This window comes from Macaca thibetana, chromosome 20 (assembly GCF_024542745.1).
Source record: "Macaca thibetana thibetana isolate TM-01 chromosome 20, ASM2454274v1, whole genome shotgun sequence".
NCBI lineage: Eukaryota > Metazoa > Chordata > Mammalia > Primates > Cercopithecidae > Macaca > Macaca thibetana.
Window position 1 is genome coordinate 32,820,082 of NC_065597.1, and position 16,723 is coordinate 32,836,804.

The 16,723-nt window shown below is 57.4% G+C and overlaps 3 protein-coding genes across 9 annotated transcripts in view; 1 reads left to right on the forward strand and 2 right to left on the reverse strand.

Moving 5' to 3' along the window:
- Window positions 1–222, reverse strand: part of VPS9D1 (VPS9 domain containing 1) — a 13,630-nt gene extending 13,408 nt beyond the window's left edge. Inside the window, exon 1 of one of the 2 annotated variants that reach the window (XM_050772914.1) lies at window positions 5–222. In XM_050772914.1, coding sequence (XP_050628871.1) covers window positions 5–103 — 99 coding nt within the window. In that variant the 5' untranslated portion in view covers window positions 104–222. The remainder of the gene's footprint in view (window positions 1–4) is intronic. The other variant, XM_050772915.1, reaches the window with a different exon arrangement.
- ZNF276 (zinc finger protein 276) lies at window positions 212–16,521 on the forward strand. 3 transcript variants are annotated; one of them, XM_050772995.1, is made up of 11 exons: window positions 212–516; window positions 1,782–2,085; window positions 2,388–2,434; window positions 2,511–2,960; window positions 5,969–6,047; window positions 7,546–7,629; window positions 11,295–11,405; window positions 11,474–11,549; window positions 11,871–11,988; window positions 15,776–15,875; window positions 15,948–16,521. In XM_050772995.1, exons 2-11 carry the CDS (start codon window positions 1,802–1,804, stop codon window positions 16,216–16,218), a joined length of 1,620 nt encoding a protein of 539 aa, XP_050628952.1. In that variant the 5' UTR covers window positions 212–516; window positions 1,782–1,801; the 3' UTR covers window positions 16,219–16,521. The 3 variants fall into 3 exon arrangements, with proteins under 3 accessions (XP_050628952.1, XP_050628953.1, XP_050628954.1); XM_050772996.1 differs by having other exon boundaries at window positions 213–516; window positions 2,530–2,960; window positions 5,969–6,015; XM_050772997.1 differs by lacking the exon at window positions 212–516 and adding an exon at window positions 833–1,097.
- The window catches only part of FANCA (FA complementation group A), an 82,476-nt gene continuing 80,186 nt past the window's right edge, over window positions 14,434–16,723 (reverse strand). For all 4 annotated transcript variants that reach the window (XM_050772870.1, XM_050772871.1, XM_050772868.1 and 1 more), the window contains one exon: window positions 14,434–16,663. In XM_050772870.1, coding sequence (XP_050628827.1) covers window positions 16,556–16,663 — 108 coding nt within the window. In that variant the 3' untranslated portion in view covers window positions 14,434–16,555. The remainder of the gene's footprint in view (window positions 16,664–16,723) is intronic.

Consider the following 16,723-nt stretch of genomic DNA (forward strand, 5'->3'; position numbering starts at 1 on the left):
TCACCCGGGGCCGGTTGCCGGTGTCCAGCTCGATGGCCCCGTTGGCCAACTTCATGGCGCTCTGCAGCGGCTTCACCGTGCCGTCCCCGGCCGCAGCGGCCATGGCGCCGGGCGGGGGAGGCGGCGGCGGTAGCCGAGGGGCGGGGCGGGCGCCCGGGAGCCCGGAACGCAGCCGGCGCGGGTGCGGGAGCCGCCGGAGCAGCGGACCGCCGGAAGGGACGCGGCCGCACTTCCGGCGACGGGCCCCCTCCGCGCGTACTTCGGGCCCCACGGGTGTTAGTGGCGGGGGTGGCAGAGCTAGGGCGGGTTGTCGCGACGGGGCCGGGCCCCTTCGCCGTCTCTAGATGGGGCTGGCGGGAAGGGCCCCTCACGGAGTTGCCAAGGGCGTCTAACCGCAGCAGCCAGGCCCCTGTCTACGTGAGACCCCGGCCCCCGTCCCCTCTGCAGCCCGCCCGCCACCTGCGCGCCGCGTGGCCTCCGCCGGCGCCTGCCCGCCCCGCGCCTCCGTCTCTCACGGTAAGAGGCGGGGAGGGCCGCGTCGCCTCTCCCTGGAGGGCTCGTCGTGAGGTCTCGGCGAGCCCCTCCGCCCAGCGCCCCGCCCCAGGCCAGCGCTCCATTGGCGGCAGCGGCGGGCACGGCCGCTCTCGGGCCGGAGAGGGGAGCGGGTACGAGCGGGGGCGCTGGCACCGCGCGTGGAACCTCGGCCGCGGGGTCCCGCCCCTGGCCCCTGGCCCGCCCCGCCCGCCTCGCTTGGCTTCTCGCTCCGCCCCTCGCCCGCCCCGCCTCGCTTCCAGCGCGCCGAGCGGAGCCGAACGCCGGGTCCTCCAGGAACCTCGAGACGGGCCGAGCGGGGCCGGGCAGCGCCCGCGGGGTTCTACTGGCGTCCTCCGCTGCCATGAAGCGGGACCGGCTGGGCCGCTTCCTGTCTCCTGAGGCGGCCCGGCAGCGCGGGGCCTCGGGCGGCGGCGGCGGCGGCCGTGCTCGGGGCCGCCCTTCCCTCAGCGGCGGGTCGAGGGTGGACGGGGCGACGGCGCGGCGCGCCTGGGGCCCGGTTGGGCACTGCGGGGACGCGGGCGAGGACGGCGTGGACGAGGCAGGTGGGTCCACGGCCCGGGCGTGGCGGGCGGGGTCGCGGCGGGGGCTGCGCGTGGGCGGAGCTGCGCTGACGCCCGGAAGCGGCGCGGCCTCCCCTCCACCCGGCCGAGCGCGCAGCGGACTCGGGGCTGCGTCTGGATAGGCGCTGGGCGGCCGGCTCGGGTTTCCCCGTGCTCCGTGGCGCTGGCGTCGCCGGCCCGGCCTCCCCGGCCGCGGGCTCGGTCAGAAGGGACCCGGCGTGAGGAGCGCTGTCACCGCGGGCAGGTCGCCCTTGGGCGCCCGCGCGTGGGAATCGCCCTCTCCGGCTTCGTGTTCTCCGGGAGCAGGAAAGGAGGCGGCACCTGCACTTGGCAGACAGGAAACCGCGGCGTTTCCTGGAGGGCGCAGCGCCGTCCCCGGGTCTCGCGGTCGCTGGGAGGAGGGTGCAGTTCCAGGTTTCACTCGTGAAGCTGTTTCGCTGGGAGGCTTCAGAGGCCTTTGAAATTTGAAAGATTTCTTGGACCAGCGGCCGCATCCCCCACAGGGCGGCTCGTCCCGCCTAGAGCCGCGCGCCCGAGCCGCTTGCTGTGTCCGGGGCCGCGCGGAGGGCGATGCAGGCGCTGCCCTCGAACCTGGAGTCCGGGACGCCCCGTGCTCGGGAGCCTCCGCCTTTGCCGGCTGCTAACAGTTTCTGCCGCTCTGTGCAGGAGCAGGCCGGGCTCTCGCCATGGGTCACTGTCGCCTCTGCCACGGGAAGTTTTCCTCGAGAAGCCTGCGCGGCATCTCTGAGAGGGCGCCTGGAGCGAGCGTGGAGAGGCCGTCCGCAGAGGAGCGCGTGCTCGTCAGGGACTTCCAGCGCCTGCTGGGGGTGGCTGTCCGCCAGGACCCCGCCTTATCTCAGTTTGTCTGCAAGAGCTGCCACGCCCAGTTCTACCAGTGCCACAGCCTCCTCAGGTCCTTCCTGCAGAGGGTCAACGTCTCCCCGACGGGTCGCCGGAAGCCTTGTGCAAAGTACGCCCGAGTCTGTTGAGCGCACGTTCAGGCTGTCAGCACTGCAGTGTGACGGGTGCTGAGAGAGGGACAGGGCATGCCTTGGCGGCAGCCTCTGGGTGGCGGGAATGGGCCATGCCCAGGCTCGGTGTGAATAGGCCTGGGATTGGTGTGGAGAGACGAACTGGGGGGAGCTGGGGTGAGGGAAGAGAAGGTTACCTATGGGGACCGCTGAGGTTTGAGACCTTGAGAGGGTCCCGTACCACACGCGCTGTGAACCTGCGCCTGCTTGTCCTGCTCATGGCCACACTGATCCTTTGCAGGGTCGGTGCCCAGCTCCCAGCAGGGGCAGAGGAGGGAGCGTGTCTGGGTGAGTCCTCTCCCGGTGGAGGGTGGGCTGGGTGCCCACCAGCCATGGAGCTGACATCTCTGTTGACTCTCTGCAGTGGATCTGATCACATCAAGCCCCCAGTGCTTGCACGGCTTGGTGGGATGGGTGCACGGACACGCGGCCAGCTGCAGGGCCCTGCCCCACCTTCAGAGGACACTGTCCTCTGAGTACTGTGGCGTCATCCAGGCCGTGTGGGGCTGCGACCAGGGCCACGACTACACCATGGACACCAGCTCCAGCTGCAAAGCCTTCTTGCTGGACAGTGCGCTGGCGGTCAAGTGGCCGTGGGACAAGGAGACGGCGCCACGGCTGCCCCAGCACCGAGGGTGGAACCCTGGGGACGCCCCTCAGACCTCCCAGGGTAAAGGGACAGGGACCCCAGTTGGGGCTGAGACCAAGATTCTGCCCAGCACGGATGAGGCGCAGCCTCCTTCGGACAGCGACGCGGTGGGGCCCAGGTCGGGCTTCCCATCTCAGCCAAGCCTGCCCCTCTGCGGGGCCCCAGGTAGGAGGCACCTCTTGCTGGTGCTAGACCAGGATCTGTGCTCCTCAGCCGGGCAGGGTTTTCCACAGAAAGTGGATGTCTCCGCCGCTCTAGGTGGGGCCGGAGCGCGGTGTGAGGATGTCTCCGCCGCTCTAGGTGGGGCCGGAGCGCGGTGTGAGAAGGAACAGAGCTTGGGGCTTCGGCCTGCGGCTGCTCACCACAGCCAGAGAGCAGGGAGGGGCGGCCGGCCTGTCTCGGCCTCTTGCTCTGTGAGCAGGGCTTTGTTCCAGCAGTTTCTGTGGCTCATCAGCCATCTAGTCTTCCTCTAAGCTTGTGCTTGGGGCTGAGGGGACTGAGGAAGAAAAGAATGGGGCCTTGTCTGTGGACGTGGGAGAAGAGAATGGCCATTGCCTCTGTGGCTGCTGCCCTGGGCCAGCTGCAGGTCATTTCCTGGCGCTCAGTCAGCCGCCTGGTGACACCCTGGCGTGGGCCAGTGTGGCGCAGCTTTCTCTGCTGACAGGCTGAGGGGAACACAAGGCCCTTGTTTGGGCCCCAGAACCCTTAGCACTGTGGGCTGGTGCAGCTGCTTCTGGATGTTGTGTTAGGAGGGTTGGGGCCAGTTTCCCTCCGGCCTCTTGTCGTGCGTGTGGTCTGTGTACCTGTCCCCACCTGGGCACTCAGCTCCCACCTTGAGTCCTCAGGGGAGCTTCCAAAAAACGTAGCTACCTGTTATCCTAGACTTTGGGAGGCTGAGGTGGGCGGATCACTTGAGGTCCGGAGATCAAGACTAGCCTGGCCAACATAGCAAAACCCCATCACTAATAAAAATACAAAAACTAGCTAGGCATGGTGGTGGGCACCTGTAATCCCAGGTACTCTGGAGGCTGAGGCATGAGAATCACTTGAGCCTGGGAGGCAGAGGTTGCAGTGAGCCGACATCGCACTGCTGTACTCCAGCCTGGGCGACAGAGCAAGACTCCGTCTCAAACAAAAACTCAGCTACCCAGATAGTTCAGAAAGATACGGGTGCACAGATGAGACAGTGTGGTTTGGGGGCCTTGGGTAGGAACAGGATTGTGAGTGTCACGTCTTAGAGCTGCTTGGTTTTTAAACTTGTATGCAGTATGTTGACAACAATACTACCTCTTTACCTATCTTTGTATGTATTTTTGTGACAGAGTCTCGTTCTATAGCCCAGGTTGGAGTGCAGTGGCGCGATCTTGGTTCACTGCTACCTCTGCCTCCCGGGTCTTGGTTCAAGCATTTCTCCTGCCTCAGCCTGCCGAGTATCTGGGATTACAGGCACGCGTCACCACGCCCAGCTAATTTTTGTATTTTTAATAGAGACGGGGTTTCACCATGTTGGCCAGGCTGGTCTCGAACTCCTGACCTTGTGATCCACCTGCCTCGGCCTCCCAGAGTGCTGGGATTACAGGTGTGAGTCACTGCGCCCGGCCGAGAACAATACTGTTTAAAGCTTATTTTAGGCCAGGTGCAATGGCTCACGCCTGTAATTCCAGCACTCTGGGAGGCTGAGGCGGGCGGATTGTGAGGTCAGGAGATTGAGACCAGCCTGGCTAACATGGGGAAATCCTGTCTCTACTAAAAACAACAAAAAACTAGCCGGGCGTGGTGGCGGGCGCCTGTAGTCCCAGCTACCCTGGAGGCTGAGGCAGGAGAATGGCATGAACCCTGGAGGCGGAGCTTGCAGTGAGCCAAGATCGCACCACTGCACTCCAGCCTGGGTGACAGAGCGAGATTCCGTCTCAAAAAAAAAAAAATTAGCTGGGCGTGCTGATGGGCACCTGTAGTCCCAGCTACTCGGGAGGCTGAGGCAGGAGAATCGCTTGACCCTGGGTGGTGGAGATTACAGTGAGCTGAGATCCTGCCACTGCGCTCTAGCCTGGGCGACAGAGCAAGACTCCATCTCAAAAAAAAAAAAAAAAAAAAAGAAACTTACTTTAAGTAGAGATGGAGTCTCACTGTTTTGTCCAGGCTGGTCTTGAATTTCTGGCTTCAAGTGATTCTCCTGCCTTGGCCTCCCAAAAGCCTGGGATTATAGGCATAAACCACCAGGCCTGGCTGAGAGAACAGTAATAGTATTTATTTATGGAGTCTTGCTCTGTTCCCCAGACTAAAGTGCAGCGGCACGATCTCAGCTCACTGCAACCTCTGCCTCCTGGGTTCAAGTGATTCTCCTACCTCAGCCTAATGAGTAGCTGAGACTACAGGCTCGTGCCACCACACCGGTTAATTTTTTGTATTTTTGTTTTTAGTTGTTTTTTTTTGAGACAAAGTTTCACTCTGTTGCCCAGGCTGGAGTGCAGTGGCGCGATATCAGTGAGCCGCAACCTCCGCCTCCCAGGGTCAAGCGGTTCTCCTGCCTCAGCCTCCTGAGTAGCTGGGATTACAGGCACCCACCACCATGCCTGGCTAATTTTGTATGTTTTAGAAGAGATGGGTTTTCTCCATGGTGGTCAGGCTGGTCTTCAACTCTCGACTTCAGGTGATCTGCCCGCCCTAGCCTCCCAAAGTGCTGGGATTACAGGCATGAGTTACCACGCCCGGCCCAATTTTTTGTATTTTTAGTGGAGACAGGGTTTCACCGTGTTAGCCAGGTTGGTCTCGATTCTCCTGACCTTGTGATCCGCCCGCATCGGCCTCCCAAAGTGCTGGGATTACAGGCGTGAGCCACCGCGCCTGGCCCAGTAATTGTTTAAATGTCTCAGAACATCCACCAAGTCCAGGCTGTCCTAGAATGACTGGATCGGAGTCTGTGGAGGACTGGGCTTTCTGGTTCTGCTGTTCCTGAGGTTCTGATGCTTGTTGCTGCCTGTGTGTTTCTGGACGTCGGGCTGGCAGGACAGGATCGGAGGCCGCGTAGCACTCTTGGCAGGGATGGGGCCGAGGTGGGGGAAACTTGCGGGTCAGGGACCCTTCTGGTCATCAGTAGTGGAGTCGTACCTCCTGGCAGGTGAGACCTTTCTGTGCTCCATGTTGGTGACAGGACCTTGTTCTTTGTTTCTCAGGGCAGTTGGGTGAGAAGCAGGTCCCATCTTCAACCTCGGATGATCGGGTAAAAGACGAGTTCAGTGACCTTTCTGAGGGGTGAGAGAAGAGTGGGTTTAAATAGCCTAACATTTCTCCTTCAAAAACCAAACAGCCATCGTAGGGCCAGCTGCCCGTGCCCTGGTACCAAACTAAGCCGTCACAGGGGCCGGCTGTCTGTCCCTGGCTGGGACGCGCCTCCTCTCGAGGTGGGAGGAGAGGAGGGCTGGGGAGCTTCCGAGGCTTCTTGTCTCTGATTGGTGGTTTCCTGGGGGCCAGAGGGCACCCCGAGACCTGAGGCAGCTCCAGAGGGAGCTCGATAGGGTTTCTGACCTGGAGCAGCCTAGAAGTGAGTTTGTTGAAACCACCTTGTGGCTGGGTCCTTTGTTTCTGCTGCTGTTTTCTCTTTTAGGGCTATGGTTTTGTGTTCGCTCCAGCTGTTTCTGGAGTAGAGGAAGCCTGACTTTAGCCCTTGACTATGACACTGTTCTGACTTGAAGCAGAGGCTCCGTGAGGAGGTGTTGGAGGAGGACAGGCCTCAGAAGGGACCCCATCAGTGTCTGCAAACTCCCTGGGCCACCCCTGCCTCTCAGCCAAGCACCACTCAGGGCAGTTGTGCCAGGCTGGGGTTTGCACCATTTCCACCCTCTCCTGTCAACCTTGGCTGCAACACAGACGCACCTCATCCAAATGAGGACAGCCCAGTTTGGGGGGCAATCCCAGTGGGGTGTCCAGTGATGAAATCGGGCAGGTGCCAGGAGGCACCTGGGCTGGCTAAGGCTGTCCTCAAGACCACCAGGAGACGAAACCACAGCTCAGGTTTCAGCATAAAGGCCACAGTCTTTTTTTTTTTCTTTTCCTTTTGTGAACTTTGTTTTTAGACTGAGCCTCACTCTGTTGCCCAGGCTGGAGTGCAGTGGCGCCGTCTCAGCTCACTGCGACCTGCACCTTCCACTTTCAAGCGATTCTCCCGCGTCAGCCTCCTAAGTAGCTGGGATTACAGATGCCCCCCACCACGCCCAGCTAATTTTTGTATTTTTAGTAGAGACAGGGTTTCCCGGTATTGGCCAGGCTGGTCTTGAACTCCTGACCTCAGGTGATCCACCTGCCTCAGCCTCCCAAAGTGCTGGGATTACAGGCAGAGCCACCACACCCAGCCACTTGCGTCAACTTAGAAGTGGCTCGTGGCAAACCCATCAGCTGCATAGGGGTTCGCAGTTACGGGGTGAGGTAGTTGATTTTTCAAAGTCTGCTTAGCAGGAAGCCACCTTTGAGAGCCTCCACCCTTTCTGGGCTGCTGTGGAAAGTGCTCTTTCCAAGTCCAGTGTCCTGGTGCCCGGAGCACATGGCTTGTGGGGATTGCTGGCTTGTGAGCCTGGTCGGTCCTTTGAGTTCGGAAATGAGATTGGAAATTTGGGGATTCTAGATTTCAGACATTTTCAGAAGAACTCGAACGTGGGACGTGGGGGTCCATGTGGTAATCTTTAGGCAGGGGTGTTGTTGGAACTGTTACTGCCCAGGCCCAGGGCTTTGCTGAAGATTCTGTCTTCATTCCTAGAGACGTCTTGAGTGAAGACGAAAATGACAAGAAGCAAAATGCCCAGTCTTCGGATGAGTCCTTTGAGCCTTACCCAGAAAGGAAGTAAGTGGGCAGCCCGGGATCTGCTGGAGGCATCCGCTGGGTGACCTAGACACCCGCCTGTGCCCCAGGGGCTCTCACTCCCCGCTGTGCGTACCCTCCTGGTGGTCTCAGCGCTGTGAAATGACCAGCAGGCCGGGGTAGGGCTGCCTCAGAGTCCCAGCAGTGGACGGCAGGTGTCTGTAGACAAAACCCAGCCTCATTTGAGAACGAGGCTCTTAGGACCCTTCTGCCAGTCCTGCTCTGGGTTCACACCCCAGTGTCCCCCCTGGAATTCCCCAACCCATCGCTTCTGCTTTGTGTGCATCCTGAGGCCCAAGGACCCAGCTCTGTCATCCTCACAGTTGTGACCCCATCACTGACGTCCATGGCCAGGCAGCCACGGTCCACTTCCTTGTTGAGTCACTTCTGTGGCCTTGTTTTGACTTTGTTTTTAGGGATTTATGTTTTCTCTCTGGTTAGAACACAGGCCTTGGTGGTGAGGGCTAGTTTTCACTTGTGCTGTCTTCTTTGCAACCCTGTACCCAGGAGTACCCAGAACACTGCCAGGTAGTTGGCGACTGACCCGGTCCCTGTCCTTGAGCATTTCAGTCCAGAACAAAGGTCCAGAGGGCCGGCGGCTCTGAGTACCACAGTCAGCCGCTGGAACCCTGCAGTGCAGACTGAGAGGTCAACTGCCTTTTTCATTGAAGTTCTGATGCTGTTAAGTTCTGAAAAGAGAAACAGGAGCAGAGGAGGAGGCCGGAGAGGGGCTGCAGGGGCCTCAGCATGAACAGAAAACTGGTCAGGCCCAGAAAAGGTGCCTGGGGGTCCCTACCCTCAGGTTTGTTCCCAGGAATCATGGCTGGGGTGCCGCCCGAGGCTGCTGATGAGAAGCCCCCACTCCCTGTGACCCCCCCAGGTTGAGTCCAAATCCCAGGACACCTGAGAATGTTTCTGTGCCTTGCTGTCCAGAGGGTCTGGGGATGCTGGTGAGAGGAGGGCTGGGGGCTGGGATGGGAGGGGCCAGGTGAGCCTTTTCCAGAGAGGCAGATTCAGGAGGGGAGGGTCCTCTCTGCTGAGCTCCTGCTGCTGTGACAGGGACAGCACATCAGACTGTGTCTCTAGTTCCTCTGGACCCCAGGAGTGCAGACAAAGACGTGCTTTGGGACGGAGACACAGGAGACATGTTTTCAGAGGCCTCTAGTTAAAGGGGTGACTTTAGTGGGACCCGCGGTGTAGGAGGCAGGACTGGGTGGTAGCAAGCATGGCCTCCTGACTGCGGCGAGTGCCAGGGGCACTTGGTTCCTCAGCTGCTACAGTGAGACCCCCCTGGGAACCCAGAAGGGCCTCTGCACCGCCCCCAGCACATGTGCTGCCTCGCAGTCGTCTTGACTCGACCTTCGCGTTCTAGCAGGCAAGCTCGCCTGCACCCTCAGCTGGGGGCAATGATGTGTTAATGAGGGGTCAGTGGTTCCAGTCAGAGGTGAAGACCAGGGCCTGCGCCCTCGTGGGGAAAGAACTGACAAGCAGCAGTGAGGCCTGAGCTCAGCCCACCCCGTCCGCAAGGATCCCCGTCCCAGACACAAGGGCACAGAGACTGCGGGTGCTCCGAAGCCTCCTGTGCTGAGGAAGAGAGCGGTCAGTGTGGGAACCGTATGGCCAGCCACTCAACAAACAAGGGGCCACCCAATCCAGGCAGGCAGGGCAGGTGGCCAGATCATGAAAACCAGTTATCAGGGACAGGGAGAGAAGGCGCAGCCTGTGCAAAGTCAACACAGTTCTTTTCAATGATTTTTTTTTTTTTTTGAGATGGCGTCTTGCTCTGTCGCCCAGGCTGGAGTGCAGTGGCGCGATCTCAGCTCACTGCAAGCTCCGCCTCCCGGGTTCAAGTGATTCTCCTGCCTCAGCCTCCTGAGTAGCTGGGATTACAGGCATGCATCACCATACCCAGCTAAGTTTTATATTTCTAAAAGAGACGGGGTTTCCCCATGTTGGCCAGGCTGGTCTCAAGCTCCTGACCTCAGGTGATCCGCCCACCTCAGCCTCCCAAAGTGCTGGGATTACATACGTGAGCCCCTGCGCCCAGCCTCAGTGCACTCTTTAAAGAGAAGGGCAGTTAGCGACAGGGTCTCATGCTCTTGCCCAGGCTGGGGTGCATTGGTACGATCATGGCTGATGGCAGCCTTGTGCGCTCAAGCGAGCCTCTCACCTCAGCCTCCCAGAGTGCTGGGATTGCCAGTGTGAGCCACTGGACTCAGCAGCGTAAATTACTTTTTTCATGCTTTTGCATATGGATTTTTCTTTTAATTTCCTTTTTGGATTGTTCATTGATAATACAAAGAAACATAATTGGGTTTTGTGTATGGATTTTACACTCTGCAGCTTTGCTGAAATCATTTATTCGGGTTTTTGTGTATGTGGATCTTTAGGGTTTTCTTTTTTTTTTTTTTTTGAGACGGAGTCTCGCTCTGCCGCCCAGGCTGGAGTGCAGTGGCTGGATCTCAGCTCACTGCAAGCTCCGCCTCCCGGGTTTACGCCATTCTCCTGCCTCAGCCTCCCGAGTAGTTGGGACCACAGGCGCCCGCCACTTCGCCCGGCTAGTTTTTTGTATTTTTTAGTAGAGACGGGGTTTCACCATGTTAGCCAGGATGGTCTCGATCTCCTGACCTTGTGATCCGCCCGTCTCGGCCTCCCAAAGTGCTGGGATTACAGGCTTGAGCCACCGCGCCCGGCCATCTTTAGGGTTTTCTACATACAAGGTCATGTCATTTGTGAATAGGGAGAATTTTTCTGTTTTCCTTGCCCAGTTACTCTGGCCAGGGCCTCCAGTGCTGTGCTGAGAACAGTGGTGAGAGAACCCGTGTCTTTTCCTCATCCTGGAGGAAGAGCTTTCAGTCTTTCACGATCGAGTGTGGCATGTGCTGTGGGTTTCACGTCGAAGCTTTAGCATGGTGAAGCTCCCTTCTTCTCCTGAGGGATTTCCTTCCCGATCCTTATCTGGATCCAAAAAGGAACCACAAGTGTGTCTCTCCTCTAAGTCTCCAATAGACATACACTGGACGCTGCTGCATTTGCTGGTCCCTCAGGGACTTGCCAGACCAACTAAAATGCGCAACCCCAAAGTTCTGGAGGACAAGGTCTCCTGCCCACCATGGTCCCAGTCAGCAGCTCCAGGAACACAGGCTGGGCTCCCTGCAGCGGGGGCAGGGCTGAGGAATGCGGGAGTGGCAGCTGCTCACCTTGTGCTTCCGGGGGAAACAGCACCTGTTCCTCCAAAGCCCGGGCTGGGGCTTGAGCTTGGAATCAAGCTGTCCTGGTTTCAGCGAGTGGATTCTGAGCGTTTTCCTAGCGTTTAAGGTCATTTTGATGAAGGGGTAGCCCCTTTGTTTGTCCTGCCATCTTTCCTGATATCTCCAGTGTTGGGTTTTATGTGTAGCACAGGATGAAGCTTCAGTTCTCAGAACTCACCCCTGCTGTGCCCTGCGCCCTCGCCCTCTGCTGTGTTCGCCTGAGGAGGCCTCCTGTCCAGAGTTGCTCTGGCTGTGGTGGCTTCAGGTAGATTTTGAGGGTCAGTCAGCACAGAAGCAACTCAGGGAAGCTTCAAAAACATGTCTCCTGTTAAAGACAAGAAACCTTTTTCAGATGGAGATCAGAAACCACTGAATCTGGGAACCTCTCTTTTTCAGGGTCTCTGGTAAGAAGAGTGAAAGCAAGGAAGCCAAGAAGTCTGAAGAACCAAGAATTCGGAAGAAGCCGGGACCCAAGCCCGGATGGAAGAAGAAGCTTCGTTGTGAGAGGTGAGGCCTGGAGCTTGAGGCTCGCCCTGCCTGTCGGGGCCGGGCTCCATGCGTGCTCTTTCTTGCAGGGAGGAGCTTCCCACCATCTACAAGTGTCCTTACCAGGGCTGCACAGCCGTGTACCGAGGTGCTGACGGCATGAAGGTGAGCACGGGCTGTGCCAGGCCAGGCCCCGCAGCTGTCCCTGTGAGCCTGGGGCCGGCACCGGGTGTTTCCGCAGAGCCTGACGTAGACTTGCGCCCAAGGTGACCGGGGACCTGGGGTAGATGTGGGGCCAGACTTTCACTTGAGACACCCCCTGGGGGTCTAGAAGTGTCTTGGAGTGAAGCTGCGGAGGAACCAGTGGTGGAGCTGGAGGAGCTGGATCTGCCTTCCTTCCAGGGGCGTCAGCTGCCACCCGCTGAGGGTCCGTGCCGCTCGGCCCGGGTGAGGCTCTGCGGGTCTCTCACTGAGTCTCTCCTGCAGAAGCACATCAAGGAGCACCACGAGGAGGTCCGGGAGCGGCCCTGCCCCCACCCTGGCTGCAACAAGGTTTTCATGATCGACCGCTACCTGCAGCGGCACGTGAAGCTCATCCACACAGGTACTGCCGTCGTCAGCGTCACCCGCGCGGTGACAGCCAGGGGCACGTGACCTGCTTTCCCATCTTCCTGATACCCATCCCCACCCCAGGAGTTGGGGATCGCGTGCAGGTGGCTGATCGGGCCTCGGGTACTCACAGTCATGTAGGTGGATGAAGGCTAGAGTAGGGCATCAGTGTGAATCTGCCCTTCTCTGTGATGGGAGGAATTCCTGACTTCCCCAGGATCTAGGCAGTTTGTCAAAACCGATAGCCAAGCAATCTTGGTGTCCCTTTGCAAATTGGTCACTTTAGTTTTTAATTTTTTCTGAGACGAAGTCTTGCTCTGTTGCCCAGGCTGGAGTGCAGTGGCACCATCTTGGCTCACCACAACTTCCGCCTCCCGGGTTCAAGTGACTCTTCTGCCTCAGCCTCCCGAGTAGCTGGGATTATAGGCACCTGCAACCACGCCTGCTAAGTTTTGTAATTTTTGGCAGAGACAGGGTTTCACCATGTTGGCCAAGCCAATCTCTTAACTCCTGACCTCAAGTGATCCACCTACCTCGGCCTCCCAAAGTACGGAGATTACAGGTGTGAGCACCACACCTGGCCCAAATGAGTGTCTCTTAAAAGGGAAGGCGGGAGGTGGAAGGCATGAAGGCACGCCAACTCTGGGGCGCTGCCCGTGTGGACAGGCGGGAGGCATGTGTGGTTCTGCTGCTTCACGTGTGTGTAGCTCGTCTCACTAAGACCGGAGGTGGATGGGGGAGTTGTGACTGAGGGTGCTGTCTCTGTGCCCGTCTTATTTTTCACAATTCCTATAATGTACAAGTTACTTTTATAATCTAACAAGGATATGTTTTCAAAATGACAAACTTGGCTGGGCATGGTGGCTCTCACTGTAATCCCAGCACTTTGGGAGGCCAAGGTGGGTGGATCACCTTGAGGTCAGCAGTTCGAGACCAGCCTGGCCAACGTGGTAAAACGCCATCTTTACTAAAAATGCAAAAATTAGCTGGGCGTGGTGGCGCATGCCTGTAGGCACAGCTACTTGGGAAGCTGAGGTGGGAGAACTGCTTGAACCCAGGAGGTGGAGGTTGCAATGAGCTGAGATCACACCACTGCACTCCAGCCTGGGCAACAGGGAGACACTGTCTCCAAAAAAAAAAAAAAAAATTTGTTTGAACCATGTGGACCCACGTATACGAGGTCAGGGACTCGAATCCCTGGTATTCAGAGGGCTCCCTGGTATTCAGGGATTCACTCGATTTTGGTAAGGGTCCCTGCCTTTATTGATCCTAAATGCAGGTTTTGAACTGTACAGGGTCCGGGCGCGGTGGCTGCAATCCCAGCACTTTGGGAGGCTAACTTTGGGGCTTGAGTATGAGCAGATTTTGGTAAGGGTTGGGGTGCGGGGGGAACCAGCTGAGGACAACTGTATATTGATCCTTAAATCTGGCCACTGCACTTGGTTTTGAACTTATCTCACAAAACAAGAATTAAAAAAATTATTTATCTTATTTGAATTTACTACAGAAAGTCTTTTTTCATTAGGATTGATTTTTACTGCTGGATCATCTCCTGACATGCGGGTTATTTTGTTGTTTTTTTGGGTTCTCCCACATCTCTCCTGATGGCAGCAGTTCCTTGTGTTTGGTTCTTCAGACTCTGCATCTGTCCACTCACTGATGGTCACAACCAGCAGTTCCTTAAAAACCTGAAATCAGGCCGGGTGCAGTGGCTCACGCCTGTAATCCCAGCACTTTGGAGGCTGAGGCAGTAGGATTGCTTGAGGCCAGGAGTTTGAGACCAGCCTGGGCAACATAGTAAGACTGTCTCTACCAAAGATATTTTTTTTAATTTAGTGATTGAGACAGAGTCTGACTGTTATTGCCCAGGCTGGAGTGCAGTGGCGCGATCTTGGCTCACTGTAACCTCCGCCTCCCTGGTTCAAGCGATTCTCCTGCCTCAGCCTCCCGAGTAGCTGGGACTACAGGCATCCGCTGCCACGCTGGTTTTTTTTTTTTTTTTTAATGGAGTCTCGCTCCGTCGCCCAGGTTGGAGTGCAGCGGCACAATCTCAGCTCACTGCAAGCTCCGCTTCCCGAGTTAAAGCCATTCTCCTGCCTCAGCCTCCTGAGTAGCTGGGACTGCAGGCGCCTGCCACCATGCCCGGCTAATTTTTCGTATTTTCACTAGAGATGGGGTTTCACCATGTTAGTCAGGATGGTCTCGATCTCCTGACCTCATGATCCACCTGCCTCGGCCTCCCAAAGTGTTGGGATTACAGGCGTGAGCCACCGTGACGCCCAGGTAATTTTTATATTTTTACTAGAGAGGCGGGTTTTGCTGTGTTGGCCAGGCCGGTCTCGATTTCCTGACCTCAGGTGATTTGCCCGTCTCAGCCTCCCAAAGTGCTGGGATTACAGGCATGAGCCACCATTCCCAGCCCCATTTTTTTTTTTTCCCCCCGAGACAGTGTGTTGCCCAGGTTGGAGTGCAGTGGTACAATCTCAGCTGACTGCAACCTCCGCCTCCTGGGTTCATGCAGTTCTCCTGCCTCTGCCTCCCCAGTAGCTTGGATTACAGGCGCCCGCCACCTCGCCCAGCTAATTTTTGTATTTTTAGTATAGATGGGGTTTCACTATGTTGGCCAGGCTGGTCTTGAACTGATGTCATGATCCGCCTGCCTTGGCCTCCCAAAGTGCTGGGAGTGAGCTGTGAACCACTGCACCAGCCCCCAATGGTGGTGCACACCTGTGGCCCCAGCTACTTGAGCGGTCGAGGCAGGAGGATCACTTAAGCCTGGGAGTTCCAGGCTGTGGTGAGCCATGATTGTACCATTACACTCCAACCTGGGCAACAGAACAAGACCGTCTCAAAAAAAAAAAAAACAGTTGCTCAAACCTGGGAGGTGGAGGTTCCAGTGAGCTGAGATTGGGCTATTGCAGTCCAGCCTGGGCAACAGACCAAGACTCACGTCTCAAAAAAAAAAAAAAAACAGGGTAGAGTAAAATGTCAAGGTAGAGTTTCCCTCTGCAGGGAAAAGTCTGTCTTGTGAAGTGTTTTGGGGCTGGACAGCTGTGGAGGCAGCACAGGGAGAATGGGTCTGACTACAAAGTGGTATCTCGTTGTTCAACGGTGCGAGAAAGGTTTCCAGAGTGAGTACAGCCTTGCATAACCCCCAGCCCTTGGGTATGGACCCCTCTCATATGGAGATGAATTCTAGAGAACAGCCATAGCTGTGACAGTCAGTGATCTATACAGCCTTAGTGATATGGTGTCCTTTAAGAATTTGTAGGCCAGGCACAGTGGCTTATGCGTGTAATCCCAGCACTTGGGGAGACCGAGGCAGGCGGATCACGAGGTCAGGAGTTCAAGACCAGCCTGGCCAATATGGTGAAACGCCATCTCTACTAAAAATACAAAAAACATCTGGGCATGGTGGCGGGCGCCTGTAGTCCCAGCTACTCGGGAGGCGGAGGTTGCCGTGAGCCGAGACTGTGCCACTGCACTGCAGCCTGGGTAACAGAGCAAGACTTCATTTAAAAAAAAAATTTGTGTTTAAGGAAGTAGATTTCTGAAGTTTCTTTAAAAATCATCGTCACATGCACACGGCTGATGAAGCCATATGATAGTATATCAAGCGGTTTAGAGATCTTAATAAATGAGGCCCTCAGAGGCCCCTTGCTTGGGCCCACTGTATGGTGTGCGGAAACTTCTTCCTGGCTGTGATGTTTGACGTTGTCGTCGGCGTCCCCCCGGGAGGTTGGAGCATCAGAGCCTGGACTCACTGGACTCTCCTCTCACAGAGGTGCGGAACTACATCTGTGACGAGTGCGGACAGACCTTCAAGCAGCGGAAGCACCTTCTCGTCCACCAGATGCGACATTCAGGAGCCAAGCCTTTGCAGTAAGTGTGAGCCGGGCCCTCCCCAGGGCTGTGGCGGGCCCACGCAGCTTCTTACCTGCCTCTGTCCCCCAGGTGTGAGGTCTGTGGGTTCCAGTGCAGGCAGCGGGCGTCCCTCAAGTACCACATGACCAAACACAAGGCTGAGACTGAGCTGGACTTTGCCTGTGACCAGTGTGGCCGGCGGTTCGAGAAGGCCCACAACCTCAACGTACACATGTCCATGGTGCACCCGCTGACACAGACCCAGGACAAGGCCCTGCCCCTGGAGGCAGAGCCACCACCCGGGCCACCGAGCCCCTCTGTGACCACAGAGGACCAGGCGGTGAAGCCAGAACCCACCTGAGGACGGCAGTGGGGATGAGCACCTCTAGCAGCCTGGACTCTGCAACGGCCGTGTCAGCCTCACCCTTCGTGCGCACCTGCATGGGAGGGTTGGGGGGTGCTGCCCGCCCTCGGTGTAGAGCTCAAGTAGCCTCCCTCTGCTCTGGGACCAGTGGTTTATTTTCCTACAAACACTGAGTGACTTGGGGCCAGACAGTTTATAAACAATTGATTCCTTTTCCCCACTAAAGCAATCGAGGAGATTTGTAATCCACTTTTTAGTGCAACAAGAGCTCCGTGTTATGCTTGTAATAAATTATTTACAAAGGAGCTGGGCTGGTGTGCAGTGGCAGGTCCTCTCAGAAGAGATGAGGTTCCTGGTACAGGTCAGCGTCAGGAGCAGCCTGCTGCCGGCTCCGGAGGGCAGTGCTCACCTCTGGGTCGCAGTCCCCACGATCAGCCAGCAGCTGTGAGAGAGGAGCAGGTCCTCAGCCCATGCTGTCCACTGGGCCTCAGACCACAGGGAA